General features: G+C 46.6%; 1 protein-coding gene across 4 annotated transcripts in view; it reads left to right on the top strand.

Moving 5' to 3' along the window:
- The window catches only part of LOC135506995 (lipopolysaccharide-responsive and beige-like anchor protein), a 373,235-nt gene that overhangs the window by 234,882 nt on the left and 123,221 nt on the right, over positions 1–15,132 (top strand). For all 4 annotated transcript variants that reach the window (XM_064926445.1, XM_064926448.1, XM_064926447.1 and 1 more), the window contains 2 exons: positions 10,823–10,940; positions 11,189–11,291. In XM_064926445.1, the coding sequence (XP_064782517.1) occupies positions 10,823–10,940; positions 11,189–11,291 (221 nt within the window). The remainder of the gene's footprint in view (positions 1–10,822; positions 10,941–11,188; positions 11,292–15,132) is intronic.

Genomic DNA, 15,132 nt, shown 5'->3' on the forward strand with positions numbered 1-15,132 from the left:
TCACCCTCCAAGCTTTTTCAACTGCAAGGGAAAAGGTGTGTGTGGAGGAGAGGGAGGGAATGTTGACTCCCGCCCTGGAACGTTACAAGACAGGGTTTCTGAAAAACATCGGTCTCAAATATTATATCTGGATACGTTTTTGGAGTGAAGATGAATCGGTCTGGTTCACAATATGATATGAGGTGACGAGCGGCGTCGCTTCTAGACCTGTCATATCTATCTACACCCTGAGAGACTGAGCGTAACGGTTACTCACGCACCCACCTGGAACAGAGAGTACTCACCCACCCACCTGGAACAGAGAGTGAAGGTTACTAACCCACCCACCTGGAACAGAGAGTACTCACCCACCCACCTGGAACAGAGAGTGAAGGTTACTAACCCACCCACCTGGAACAGAGAGTACTCACCCACCCACCTGGAACAGAGAGTGAAGGTTACTAACCCACCCACCTGGAACAGAGAGTAAAGGTTACTCACCAGCCACCCACCCACCTGGAACAGAGTGTAAAGGTTACTCACCCACCCACCTGGAACAGAGAGTAAAGGTTACTCACCACCCACCCACCTGGAACAGAGAGTAAAGGTTACTCACCCACCCACTCACCTGGAACAGAGAGTATAGGTTATTTACCCACCCACCTAGAACAGAGAGTAAAGGTTACTCACCCACCCACCTGGAACAGAGAGTAAATGTTACTCACCACCTACCTGGAACAGAGAGTAAAGGTTACTCACCACCCGCCCACCTGGAACAGAGCAAAGGTTATTCACCACCCACCTGGAACAGAGAGTAAAGGTTACTCACCACCCGCCCACCTGGAACAGAGCAAAGGTTATTCACCACCCACCTGGAACAGAGTAAAGTTTAATCACCACCCACCCACCTGGAACAGAGTAAAGGTTAATCACCACCCACCTGGAACAGAGTAAAGGTTAATCACCACCCACCTGGAACAGAGTAAAGGTTAATCACCACCCACCTACCTGGAACAGAGTAAAGGTTAATCACCACCCACCTACCTGGAACAGAGTAAAGGTTAATCACCACCCACCTGGAACAGAGTAAAGGTTAATCACCACCCACCTGGAACAGAGTAAAGGTTAATCACCACCCACCTGGAACAGAGTAAAGGTTAATCACCTCCCACCCACCTGGAACAGAGTAAAGGTTCATCACCACCCACCTGGAACAGAGTAAAAGTTACTCACCAGGAACAGAGTAAAGGTTAATCACCTCCCACCCACCTGGAACAGAGTAAAGGTTAATCACCTCCCACCCACCTGGAACAGAGTAAAGGTTAATCACCACCCACCCACCTGGAACAGAGTAAAAGTTACTCACCACCCACCCACCTGGAACAGAGTAAAGGTTAATCACCACCCACATGGAACAGAGTAAAGGTTAATCACCACCCACCCACCTGGAACAGAGTAAAGGTTCATCACCACCCACCTGGAACAGAGTAAAGGTTAATCACCACCCACCTGGAACAGAGTAAAGGTTAATCACCTCCCACCCACCTGGAACAGAGTAAAGGTTAATCACCTCCCACCCACCTGGAACAGAGTAAAAGTTACTCACCACCCACCTGGAACAGAGTAAAAGTTACTCACCACCCACCCACCTGGAACAGAGTAAAGGTTTATCACCACCCACCTTGAACAGAGTAAAGGTTAATCAACACCCACCTGGAACAGAGCAAAGCTAATTCACCACCCACCTGGAACAGAGTAAAAGTTACTCACCACCCACCTGGAACAGAGTAAAGGTTAATCACCACCCACCTGGAACAGAGTAAAGGTTAATCACCACCCACCTGGAACAGAGTAAAAGTTACTCACCACCCACCTACCTGGAACAGAGTAAAGGTTAATCACCACCCACATGGAACAGAGTAAAGGTTAATCACCTCCCACCCACCTGGAACAGAGTAAAGGTTAATCACCACCCACCTGGAACAGAGTAAAGGTTAATCACCACCCACCTGGAACACACCACCCACCCACCTGGAACAGAGTAAAGTTTAATCACCACCCACCCACCTGGAACAGAGTAAAGGTTAATCACCACCCACCTACCTGGAACAGAGTAAAGGTTAATCACCACCCACCTGGAACAGAGAGTAAAGGTTAATCACCACCCACCTGGAACAGAGTAAAAGTTACTCACCACCCACCTGGAACAGAGTAAAGGTTAATCACCACCCACCTGGAACAGAGTAAAGGTTAATCACCTCCCACCCACCTGGAACAGAGTAAGGGTTCATCACCACCCACCTGGAACAGAGTAAAAGTTACTCACCACCCACCCACCTGGAACAGAGTAAAGGTTAATCACCTCCCACCCACCTGGAACAGAGTAAAGGTTAATCACCACCCACCCACCTGGAACAGAGTAAAGGTTCATCACCACCCACCTGGAACAGAGTAAAGGTTAATCACCTCCCACCCACCTGGAACAGAGTAAAGGTTAATCACCTCCCACCCACCTGGAACAGAGTAAAGGTTAATCACCTCCCACCCACCTGGAACAGAGTAAAGGTTAATCACCTCCCACCCACCTGGAACAGAGTAAAGGTTAATCACCACCCACCTGGAACAGAGTAAAGGTTAATCACCACCCACCTGGAACAGAGTAAAGGTTAATCACCACCCACCCACCTGGAACAGAGTAAAGGTTAATCACCACCCACCCACCTGGAACAGAGTAAAAGTTACTCACCACCCACCTGGAACAGAGTAAAAGTTACTCACCAGCCACCCACCTGGAACAGAGTAAAGGTTTATCACCACCCACCTTGAACAGAGTAAAGGTTAATCAACACCCACCTGGAACAGAGCAAAGCTAATTCACCACCCACCTGGAACAGAGTAAAAGTTACTCACCACCCACCTGGAACAGAGTAAAGGTTAATCACCACCCACATGGAACAGAGTAAAGGTTAATCACCTCCCACCCACCTGGAACAGAGTAAAGGTTAATCACCACCCACCTGGAACAGAGTAAAGGTTAATCACCACCCACCCACCTGGAACAGAGTAAAGGTTCATCACCACCCACCTGGAACAGAGTAAAAGTTACTCACCACCCACCCACCTGGAACAGAGTAAAGGTTAATCACCACCCACATGGAACAGAGTAAAGGTTAATCACCACCCACATGGAACAGAGTAAAGGTTAATCACCACCCACCCACCTGGAACAGAGTAAAGGTTCATCACCACCCACCTGGAACAGAGTAAAGGTTAATCACCACCCACCTGGAACAGAGTAAAGGTTAATCACCACCCACCTGGAACAGAGAGTAAAGTTACTCACCACCCACCAGAGTAAAGGTTAATCACCACCCACCTGGAACAGAGTAAAGGTTAATCACCACCCACCTGGAACAGAGTAAAGGTTAATCACCACCCACCTGGAACAGAGTAAAGGTTAATCACCACCCACCTGGAACAGAGTAAAGGTTGATCACCACCCACCTACCTGGAACAGAGAGTAAAGTTTAATCACCACCCACCTGGAACAGAGTAAAGGTTAATCACCACCCACCCACCTGGAACAGAGTAAAGGTTAATCACCACCCACCTGGAACAGAGTAAAAGTTACTCACCACCCACCTGGAACAGAGTAAAGGTTAATCACCACCCACCTGGAACAGAGAGTAAAGGTTAATCACCACCCACCTGGAACAGAGTAAAGGTTAATCACCACCCACCTGGAACAGAGAGTAAAGGTTAATCACCACCCACCTGGAACAGAGTGTAAAGGTTAATCACCACCCACCTGGAACAGAGAGTAAAAGTTACTCACCACCCACCTGGAACAGAGTAAAGGTTAATCACCTCCCACCCACCTGGAACAGAGTAAAGGTTAATCACCACCACCTGGAACAGAGAGTAAAGGTTAATCACCACCACCTGGAACAGAGAGTAAAGGTTAATCACCACCCACCTGGAACAGAGTAAAGGTTAATCACCTCCCACCCACCTGGAACAGAGTGTAAAGGTTAATCACCTCCCACCCACCTGGAACAGAGTAAAGGTTAATCACCACCCACCTGGAACAGAGAAAAGGTTAATCACCACCCACCTGGAACAGAGAGTAAAGGTTAATCACCACCCACCTGGAACAGAGAGTAAAGGTTAATCACCACCCACCTGGAACAGAGTAAAAGTTACTCACCACCCACCTGGAACAGAGTAAAGGTTAATCACCACCCACCTGGAACAGAGTAAAGGTTAATCACCTCCCACCCACCTGGAACAGAGTAAAGGTTCATCACCACCCACCTGGAACAGAGTAAAAGTTACTCACCACCCACCCACCTGGAACAGAGTAAAGGTTAATCACCTCCCACCCACCTGGAACAGAGTAAAGGTTAATCACCACCCACCCACCTGGAACAGAGTAAAGGTTCATCACCACCCACCTGGAACAGAGTAAAGGTTAATCACCACCCACCTGGAACAGAGTAAAGGTTAATCACCTCCCACCCACCTGGAACAGAGTAAAGGTTAATCACCTCCCACCCACCTGGAACAGAGTAAAGGTTAATCACCACCCACCCACCTGGAACAGAGTAAAGGTTTATCACCACACACCTTGAACAGAGCAAAGGTTATTCACCACCCACCTGGAACAGAGTAAAGGTTAATCACCACCCACCCACCTGGAACAGAGTAAAGGTTAATCACCACCCACCCACCTGGAACAGAGTAAAGGTTAATCACCACCCACCCACCTGGAACAGAGTAAAGTTACTCACCACCCACCTGGAACAGAGTAAAAGTTACTCACCAGCCACCCACCTGGAACAGAGTAAAGGTTTATCACCACCCACCTTGAACAGAGTAAAGGTTAATCAACACCCACCTGGAACAGAGCAAAGCTAATTCACCACCCACCTGGAACAGAGTAAAAGTTACTCACCACCCACCTGGAACAGAGTAAAGGTTAATCACCACCCACATGGAACAGAGTAAAGGTTAATCACCTCCCACCCACCTGGAACAGAGTAAAGGTTAATCACCACCCACATGGAACAGAGTAAAGGTTAATCACCACCCACCCACCTGGAACAGAGTAAAGGTTCATCACCACCCACCTGGAACAGAGTAAAGGTTCATCACCACCCACCTGGAACAGAGTAAAGGTTAATCACCACCCACCCACCTGGAACAGAGTAAAGGTTAATCACCACCCACCTGGAACAGAGTAAAAGTTACTCACCACCCACGTGGAACAGAGTAAAGGTTAATCACCACCCACCTGGAACAGAGTAAAGGTTAATCACCACCCACCTGGAACAGAGTAAAGGTTAATCACCACCCACCTGGAACAGAGTAAAGGTTCATCACCACCCACCCACCTGGAACAGAGTAAAGGTTAATCACCACCCACCCACCTGGAACAGAGTAAAAGTTACTCACCACCCACCTGGAACAGAGTAAAAGTTACTCACCACCCACCCACCTGGAACAGAGTAAAGGTTTATCACCACCCGCCTTTTAATCAACACCCACCTGGAACAGAGCAAAGGTAATTCACCACCCACCTGGAACAGAGTAAAGGTTAATCACCACCCACCCACCTGGAACAGAGTAAAGTTTAATCACCACCCACCCACCTGGAACAGAGTAAAGGTTAATCACCACCCACCTACCTGGAACAGAGTAAAGGTTAATCACCACCCACCTGGAACAGAGAGTAAAGGTTAATCACCACCCACCTGGAACAGAGTAAAAGTTACTCACCACCCACCTGGAACAGAGTAAAGGTTAATCACCACCCACCTGGAACAGAGTAAAGGTTAATCACCACCCACCCACCTGGAACAGAGTAAAGGTTAATCACCACCCACCCACCTGGAACAGAGTAAAGTTTAATCACCACCCACCTGGAACAGAGTAAAGGTTAATCACCACCCACCTACCTGGAACAGAGAGTAAAGGTTAATCACCACCCACCTGGAACAGAGTAAAGGTTAATCACCACCCACCTGGAACAGAGTAAAGGTTAATCACCACCCACCCACCTGGAACAGAGTAAAGGTTACTCACCACCCACCTGGAACAGAGTAAAAGTTACTCACCACCCACCTGGAACAGAGTAAAGGTTAATCACCACCCACATGGAACAGAGTAAAGGTTAATCACCTCCCACCCACCTGGAACAGAGTAAAGGTTAATCACCACCCACATGGAACAGAGTAAAGGTTAATCACCACCCACCCACCTGGAACAGAGTAAAGGTTCATCACCACCCACCTGGAACAGAGTAAAGGTTCATCACCACCCACCTGGAACAGAGTAAAGGTTAATCACCACCCACCCACCTGGAACAGAGTAAAGGTTAATCACCACCCACCTGGAACAGAGTAAAAGTTACTCACCACCCACGTGGAACAGAGTAAAGGTTAATCACCACCCACCTGGAACAGAGTAAAGGTTAATCACCACCCACCTGGAACAGAGTAAAGGTTAATCACCACCCACCTGGAACAGAGTAAAGGTTAATCACCACCCACCCACCTGGAACAGAGTAAAGGTTAATCACCACCCACCCACCTGGAACAGAGTAAAAGTTACTCACCACCCACCTGGAACAGAGTAAAAGTTACTCACCACCCACCCACCTGGAACAGAGTAAAGGTTTATCACCACCCGCCTTGAACAGAGTAAAGGTTAATCAACACCCACCTGGAACAGAGCAAAGGTAATTCACCACCCACCTGGAACAGAGTAAAGGTTAATCACCACCCACCCACCTGGAACAGAGTAAAGTTTAATCACCACCCACCCACCTGGAACAGAGTAAAGGTTAATCACCACCCACCTACCTGGAACAGAGTAAAGGTTAATCACCACCCACCTGGAACAGAGAGTAAAGGTTAATCACCACCCACCTGGAACAGAGTAAAAGTTACTCACCACCCACCTGGAACAGAGTAAAGGTTAATCACCACCCACCTGGAACAGAGTAAAGGTTAATCACCACCCACCCACCTGGAACAGAGTAAAGGTTAATCCACCCACCCACCTGGAACAGAGTAAAGTTTAATCACCACCCACCTGGAACAGAGTAAAGGTTAATCACCACCCACCTACCTGGAACAGAGAGTAAAGGTTAATCACCACCCACCTGGAACAGAGTAAAGGTTAATCACCACCCACCTGGAACAGAGTAAAGGTTAATCACCACCCACCCACCTGGAACAGAGTAAGGTTACTCACCACCCACCTGGAACAGAGTAAAAGTTACTCACCACCCACCTGGAACAGAGTAAAGGTTAATCACCACCCACCTGGAACAGAGTAAAGGTTAATCACCACCCACCTGGAACAGAGAGTAAAGGTTAATCACCACCCACCTGGAACAGAGTGTAAAGGTTAATCACCACCACCTGGAACAGAGAGTAAAGGTTAATCACCACCCACCTGGAACAGAGTAAAGGTTAATCACCTCCCACCCACCTGGAACAGTGGTTAATCACCTCCCACCCACCTGGAACAGAGTAGTGTTCATCACCACCCACCTGGAACAGAGTAAAGGTTAATCACCACCCACCTGGAACAGAGAAAAGGTTAATCACCACCCACCTGGAACAGAGAGTGGTTAATCACCACCCACCTGGAACAGAGAGTAAAGGTTAATCACCACCCCCTGTAAAGGTTAATCACCACACACCCTTCCATCTATCTTTTCACCTCTACATGAAATTGTCTACTGCATTTCTCACCTGATACTTGATTGAAAGTGACATTTCAGCACTGAGAGATGACATGTGTGTGTGTGTATCTCTTCTGTGTGTGTGTGTGTGTGTGTGTCTCTGTGTGTGTGTCTCTGTGTGTGTGTCTCTGTGTGTGTGTGTCTGTGACATGTTGTCTGATGAGTGTTTGGTGTTGACATGTGATTGGCCACCCTGTCTGTCTGTCCATCCTTAAAGCGGATAGAGAAGTCAGACTGTTCCAACTGTCTGTCTGAGGCAGTTTGTCATGACCTTCAGATCAGACTGGTAAACAGACTCTGACAGACAGGAACAGGGCAGGAGACATGCAGACCAGACTGTCATATCTAGTTATTTAGCGGCTGCTTTGTTATACATCATTGAGATATATTTGTAAGTTCACCGTGATGATCATACAATAACGAGAATACAGTATATTACTAAACTAAACATCACCCGATCCTCCCCCAGTCCCACAAGCAGTGTTGTTGTGTCATGCTCTGTTGAGGCTGTGGGTTGCAGAGTGGCAGTGTGTATCACAGTCTATTAACACTGATCAAATAGGGTTAATTGTATCACAGGGAGTGGTGGCTGCTGTAGACGCTCATTGCCTGCCTTGTCTGCAGTGTGGAGATCAGTCCATGAGTGGCTGAAAGATGACGAGATGTGATTTTCATAATTGAAAAAATCTAACTCATGAAGACTCACCTAGATCCACTAAGACTTTATCAAAAATAGAAATATCAAACTGATGAGGGGAAAAAACGGACAAAATACCCATCTTTCTCACCTAGATCCTTCTTTAACCTTCATCAAAAAACACATAATAGGGTCTTTCACAAATAACTTTGACGCCCAATGAAAGAAAATCCCTTCATCAGTCCTTTTGGATATTCTGTACCAGAAGCCACAGCTTGAGGGGTTATTGTGACAGTGTTCCCATGGTGACGGGGCTGATGGGAGGCTGGTACGGTGTGGGGTCGTCCTAAGCCCAGCCTGTTTGGGTAGTGTAGGTGAGAGTCTGGGAGAGAGACGGACGGGCAGGCCAGTCTCTCCTCCAAACCTCTCTAATCCACATTTAATTGAACTCCAGAGACTTTGAAGTGAGACTGTGGTGCAGGCAGATCTTATTCCTCTGAGAGGAGGGCAGAGGGAGAGAGGAGGGAGACAGCAGGGGGTAGAAGGAGATAGAGGGTGAGGGAAGTATGGAGGCACTGGAGGAGAGAGAGAGAGAGAGGGAAGGAAGGAAAAAGACAGAGAAAGAGAGAGAGAGAGACTGCCAGGGTGTCCTCAGCGAAGAGCCCCAGCTGCTCCCTTCCACTGCAACCTACACTTTAATGAGCTCCTTGAAGCTAGTGCTGGAGTTAGCACACTATGCTAGTCACATATTTGAATATTTCTTACCACTCAGTGACCCCTCTTCAATCCCCATGTCCCTTAACACCTAGCGTCATTAAAAGAGCTTTGAAACAAAAAGGGAGAGGCCTGGGCGAGTGCATTTTTTAATTTTTTAAAGCTAGTCAACAAAGCAACGATAAGTGGGTTAGTGCAGAATCTAAAGATTGGATTAGCTTGAATATGAATCGCAGGAGGCCCGGACCGAGCATCTGTGGCTGTCAGGAGGGCTGACAGGCGTTGAGACAAGTCACTCTGACAACCGCAGAGAGACGGAGAGTATCCATTCTCCACAGAGAGAGATTAAGCTCAGCTCATTTTAGCATTTTTGCATTCTTTAGCGTTAGCCGACAAGCTCCTGTTTAACCTTGCAAGGTGGCAGTCCCCTTGTTAGAGGAATTAGAGAAAGCAGGTTAACTGACTATTTAGCATAAACTGTGCTGTTGACCCAATAGCACTCTTCATAAAAGTGTTGTCAAACCCAACTAGCTCTCACGGTTGCAAGTCAGAATTAGATGTTAATCCATATTTATTAAATGTCAAATTTTGAAGTTGTTGCAAATGTCAAATTTCGAAGTGTTTAAGGTTAAGTTCCTAAATAATAGTTTAGGGTTCAATTTCGTCAATTAACTCGGAAATGTTAAGATTAAGCATTAACTCCGAATGGTTATGGTTAAGGTTTGGGATAGGCTTAAAACAAAAATCTCAAAAACAACTTTCTATCGCTGGATTCGAACTTGCAACCTTTGGAGTATTTGAATCGGGCTTATCTCTCTGCCATCCCTTTCCACAACGCCACAGCATAACCCAAACCTACCTGAAGGTAACAGCACTCACTGTTGCCCCTAGTGGCTGGTTTACACCTCATCTCCCGACGTCCTCAGACGTGGACAGACGTCGAACACTGACTTGTATCACCGGTGACCTGGCTGGTCAAACCCGTCATAATCTGGTGAAAATGGAGCCTTTAAAAACCACAGCAATGGGTGGTTTGTGTTGGCGTTATAGATTTATTTGAACTACATATCACTGTTTTGTAAACACATTTTACGTTTGGCCTTGCAATTGGTATTCTTCAGGAAAGTCATACTTTTTTAGCTCTGAATATTGGTATGTACTTGAAATGATCTTGACAATAGTATGCATCTGATTCTGACCATGTCTTTATTTATATTTTAAGCAGAGAGGATACCCGCTGTCTAAATTACTGATGAGCTTTTAGTGAACTAAATGTCTGCCTCGTCCATCCCTCCCTCCCCTCCTCCCTCTGAATAGGGCTCATTCTCTCGTTAAAGGAATCCCTTTTTCATGGAGACTGATCAATATAACACATTAATCCTGCTGTTCGGGACGACGCGTCATTTGGCTGTGATGAATGAACTGACACAGCCTTCTCTCCTCTCTTCTTCTCTCCTCTCTTCTCTCCTCTTCTCATCCTCTCTCTTCCTCTCCTTCTCTCTCTTCCTCTCCTTCTCTCTCTTCTTCTCCTTCTCTCTCTTCCTCTCCTTCTCTCTCTTCCTCTCCTTCTCTCTCTTCTCTCGTCTCCTCTCTTCTCTCCTCTCTTCCTCGCTTCTCCTTTCTTTCTGTCGCTTCTCCTCTTTTCTTCTTTCTTCTTTTACTACTTTCTTGTCTCCTGTCTTTGCTCACCCTCATACCGTTCCTCCCTCTCTCTGCTCCCCTCCCTCTCTCCTCTCCAGATCCTAACCTACACAGAGGGCCTTCATGGTAAATGGCTGTTCACAGAGATCAGGGCTGTCTTCTCCAGACGTTACTTGCTACAGAACACTGCTCTGGAGATTTTCATGGCCAACAGAAGTAAGACCCACAACCAGCATATTTTATTCTAATATTATTCAGTAGAATCACAACCCTTAAATTATGACATGAGTTTGGATTTGAATCTGAAAGACAAAGGAGTGAAATGTATCTTTGCCAGGATCTTTTTGAAAGAGTATAGATTTGATGTTGGGATTTATTTCTACATTATTTTGAATTTGAAGCTGCTCTGTTATCTGTGGAAACCAAGCCATGGATTGACAGAACTTGTTTGCCTTCCTCTGTAGCTGCGGTCATGTTCAACTTCCCAGATGCAGGCACAGTCAAGAAGGTGGTCCAATGCCTCCCTCGCGTGGGGGTGGGCACCAACTTTGGCCTCCCACAGACCAGGTCAGTCTATCTCTTTCTATTTTGTTCTCTCTCTCTCGTTCTCTCTCTCTCTCTCTGTCTCTCTCTGCGGTGGAGGGTTGGTATGTGTTCATCCCCACTTTCTCTCGTCAACTGACACTAAATAATTGTGGGCTTAGCGTGTAACACCGTCACGCTTCAGCACGTTCTGAGAAAACCACCACAGAAAGAGTGGAAAACATATACAGACACACACACACACACACACACACACACACACACACACACACACACACACACACAGTCCAAGGTATAGAGTGGGCACCCCCAACTCTCTTCCTCTTGCCTAAGTACACACACACACACACACACACACACACACACACACACACGCACAGTCCAAGGTATAGAGTGGGCACCCCCCCAACTCTCTCCCTCTTCTCTTGCCTTCTTATGACTGCATGTCTGCAGCACCCTGCCATAGCCAAGTCCAGCCTGTGTACTGCACTGTCATGGCTGTAGCCAAGCCAAAGACAGAATGGAAATTGAGAAATGTCCAAGATAATTCCCAAGGAGTATCCCAGTGTTTTGCTGCATCGTTGGCGTGATAGTGATATGTACCATCCATTTTGTAACCCATGAGAGTGTTGAAATGTGTGTTTTTGTAAGAGTCAGATTGTGTGTGTGTGTGTCTGTGTGCGCGAACAGACATGCTTGTGGGAGGGAGAGTGAGAGTGTGTCAGTCCCATTAATCAACATGGTGTAGCTCAGCCTGGGGGCACCGTGTCTCTTTTGACCTGGAGACAACTGTACAGCCCAGTCCTGTTCTCACACCATCACTACTCCCTCAGCATTACATTTCAACCTTTACCACAACCTGCAGTACCTCTACCTCACAATATTTACCACAACCTGCAGTACCTCTACCTCCCACTATAATATTTACCACAACCTGCAGTACCTCTACCTCCCACTATAATATTTACCACAACCTGCAGTACCTCTACCTCCCACTATAATATTTACCACAACCTGCAGTACCTCTACCTCCCACTATAATATTTACCACAACCTGCAGTACCTCTACCTCCCACTATAATATTTACCACAACCTGCAGTACCTCTACCTCCCACTATAATATTTACCACAACCTGCAGTACCTCTACCTCCCACTATAATATTTACCACAACCTGCAGTACCTCTACCTCACACTATAATGTTTACCACAACCTGCAGTACCTCTACCTCACAATATTTACCACAACCTGCAGTACCTCTACCTCCCACTATAATATTTACCACAACCTGCAGTACCTCTACCTCCCACTATAATATTTACCACAACCAGCAGTACCTCTACCTCCCACTATAATGTTTACCACAACCTACAGTACCTCTACCTCACACTATAATGTTTACCACAACCTACAGTACCTCTACCTCACACTATAATGTTTACCACAACCTGCAGTACCTCTACCTTCCACTATAATGTTTATCACAACCTGCAGTACCTCTACCTCCCACTATAATGTTTACCACAACCTGCAGTACCTCTACCTCCCACTATAATGTTTACCACAACCAGCAGTACCTCTACCTCACACTATAATGTTTACCACAACCTACAGTACATCTACCTCACACTATAACACACCAGTGTTTCAATAACATTTCCCTAACCTTCTTTGAGTTTTCTTTAGGTATATTGACTACCTAGGCTTCACCCCAACCTCTTTTCACTATACATTCATGTCTCAAAAACGTAGGACCTAACATTCAGACAGCATTTTAAGTACCTATAAAGAAACAAGATTTCCCTAGCAGTTGTTCTCTGGCCAAACCTTCATTTGGTTTAGCATTTGATCAAGACAAAGTAGATTGTGGACTACAGGAAAAGGAGGACCAAGCATGCCCCCGTTCTCATCGACGGGACTATAGTGGAGAAGGTTGAGAGCTTCAAGTTCTTTGGTGTCCACAACACCAACAAACTATCATGGTCCAAGCACACCAAGAAAGTTGTGAAGAGAGCACGACAGAACCTATTCCCCCTCAGGAGACTGAAAAGATTTGACATGGGTCCTCAGATCTTCAAAAGGTTCTACAGCTGCACCATCGAGAGCATCATGAGTGGTTGCATCACTGCCTGGTATGGCAACTGCTCGACCTCTGACCGCAAGGCACTACAGAGGGTAGTGCGTATGGCCCAGTACATCACTAGGGCCAAGCTTCCTGCCATCCAGGACCTATATACCAGGCGGTGTCAGGGGAAGGCCCTAAAAATTGTCAAAGACTCCAGCCACCCTAGTCATAGACTGTTTTCTCTGCTACTGCACGGCAAGCGGTACCAGAGCGTCAAGTCTAGGTCCAAGAGGCTTCTCAACAGCTTCTACCCCCAAGCCATAAGACTCCTGAACATCTAATTAAATGGCTACCCAGACTATTTTCATTGCCCCCCCTCTCTTTTTACACTGCTGCTACTCTGTTATCTATGCATAGTCACTTTAATAACACTACCTACATGTACATATTATCTCAATTACCTTGACTAACCAGTGCCCCTGTATATTGACACTGTACCGGTACCCCCTGTATATAGCCTGTACATTGACTCTGTAACAGTACCCCCTGTATATAGCCTGTACGTTGACTCTGTAACAGTACCCCCTGTATATAGCCTGTACATTGACTCTGTACCAGTACCCCCTGTATATAGCCTGCACATCGACTCTGTACCGGTACCCCCTGTATATAGCCTGTACATTGACTCTGTAACAGTACCCCTTGTATATAGCCTGTACATTGACTCTGTACTGGTACTCCCTGTATATAGCCTGCACATTGACTCTGTACCGGTACCCCCTGTATATAGCCTGCACATTGACTCTGTAACAGTACCCCTTGTATATAGCCTGTACATTGACTCTGTACTGGTACTCCCTGTATATAGCCTGCACATTGACTCTGTACCGGTACCCCCTGTATATAGCCTGCACATTGACTCTGTACCGGTACCCCCTGTATATAGCCTGTACATTGACTCTGTACCGGTACCCCCTGTATATAGCCTGCACATTGACTCTGTACTGGTACCCCCTGTATATAGCCTGCACATTGACTCTGTACCGGTACCCCCTGTATATAGCCTGCACATTGACTCTGTACCGGTACCCCCTGTATATAGCCTGTACATCAACTCTGTACCGGTACCCCCTGTATATAGCCTGCACATTGACTCTTTACTGGTACCCCCTGTATATAGCCTGCACATTGACTCTGTACCGGTACCCCCTGTATATAGCCTGCACATTGACTCTGTACCGGTACCCCCTGTATATAGCCTTGCTAATATTGTGACTTTCTGCTGGCTTAATGACTATAATCTCACACTGTGACAGTGATTTATTCCATCATTTGCCTTTGTTTTAATTGGATTGGGGGTAATTTGTTTAAGTCCCATAGCATACATCATGCTTCGGGGCCTGTGCGTGTTGCGGGGGGATCAGTGTATGTATCTGCTTGAGAAGAAGCAGAATTAACCCTACTAATTGCATATTTGTCTTTTTCATTTAGTGTGCCTAAATATCAATACCTATTTCATATTGGAACATTTGCATTTGGAGACTTTACTAAGACCTTGGACTGAATCAGTTTTATTATTGAAGTTGGATACCTTGAAACACACCAATCCTCTGGTATGATTAGGTTCTGTTTTCATAACTCACAGTGGGTCTGAAATGTTGTTCTTTGAAAGTGTTGTCAATGTCTTGTTTGCCAGCACTAATAGACTGGAATACAGCCCGGCATCTAACCAGACAGCCCGGCATCTAACCAGACAGCCCGGCATCTAACCAGACAGCCCGGCATCTAACCAGACAGCC

Source organism: Oncorhynchus masou, chromosome 20 (genome assembly GCF_036934945.1).
Source record: "Oncorhynchus masou masou isolate Uvic2021 chromosome 20, UVic_Omas_1.1, whole genome shotgun sequence".
NCBI classification, from domain to species: Eukaryota; Metazoa; Chordata; class Actinopteri; order Salmoniformes; family Salmonidae; genus Oncorhynchus; species Oncorhynchus masou.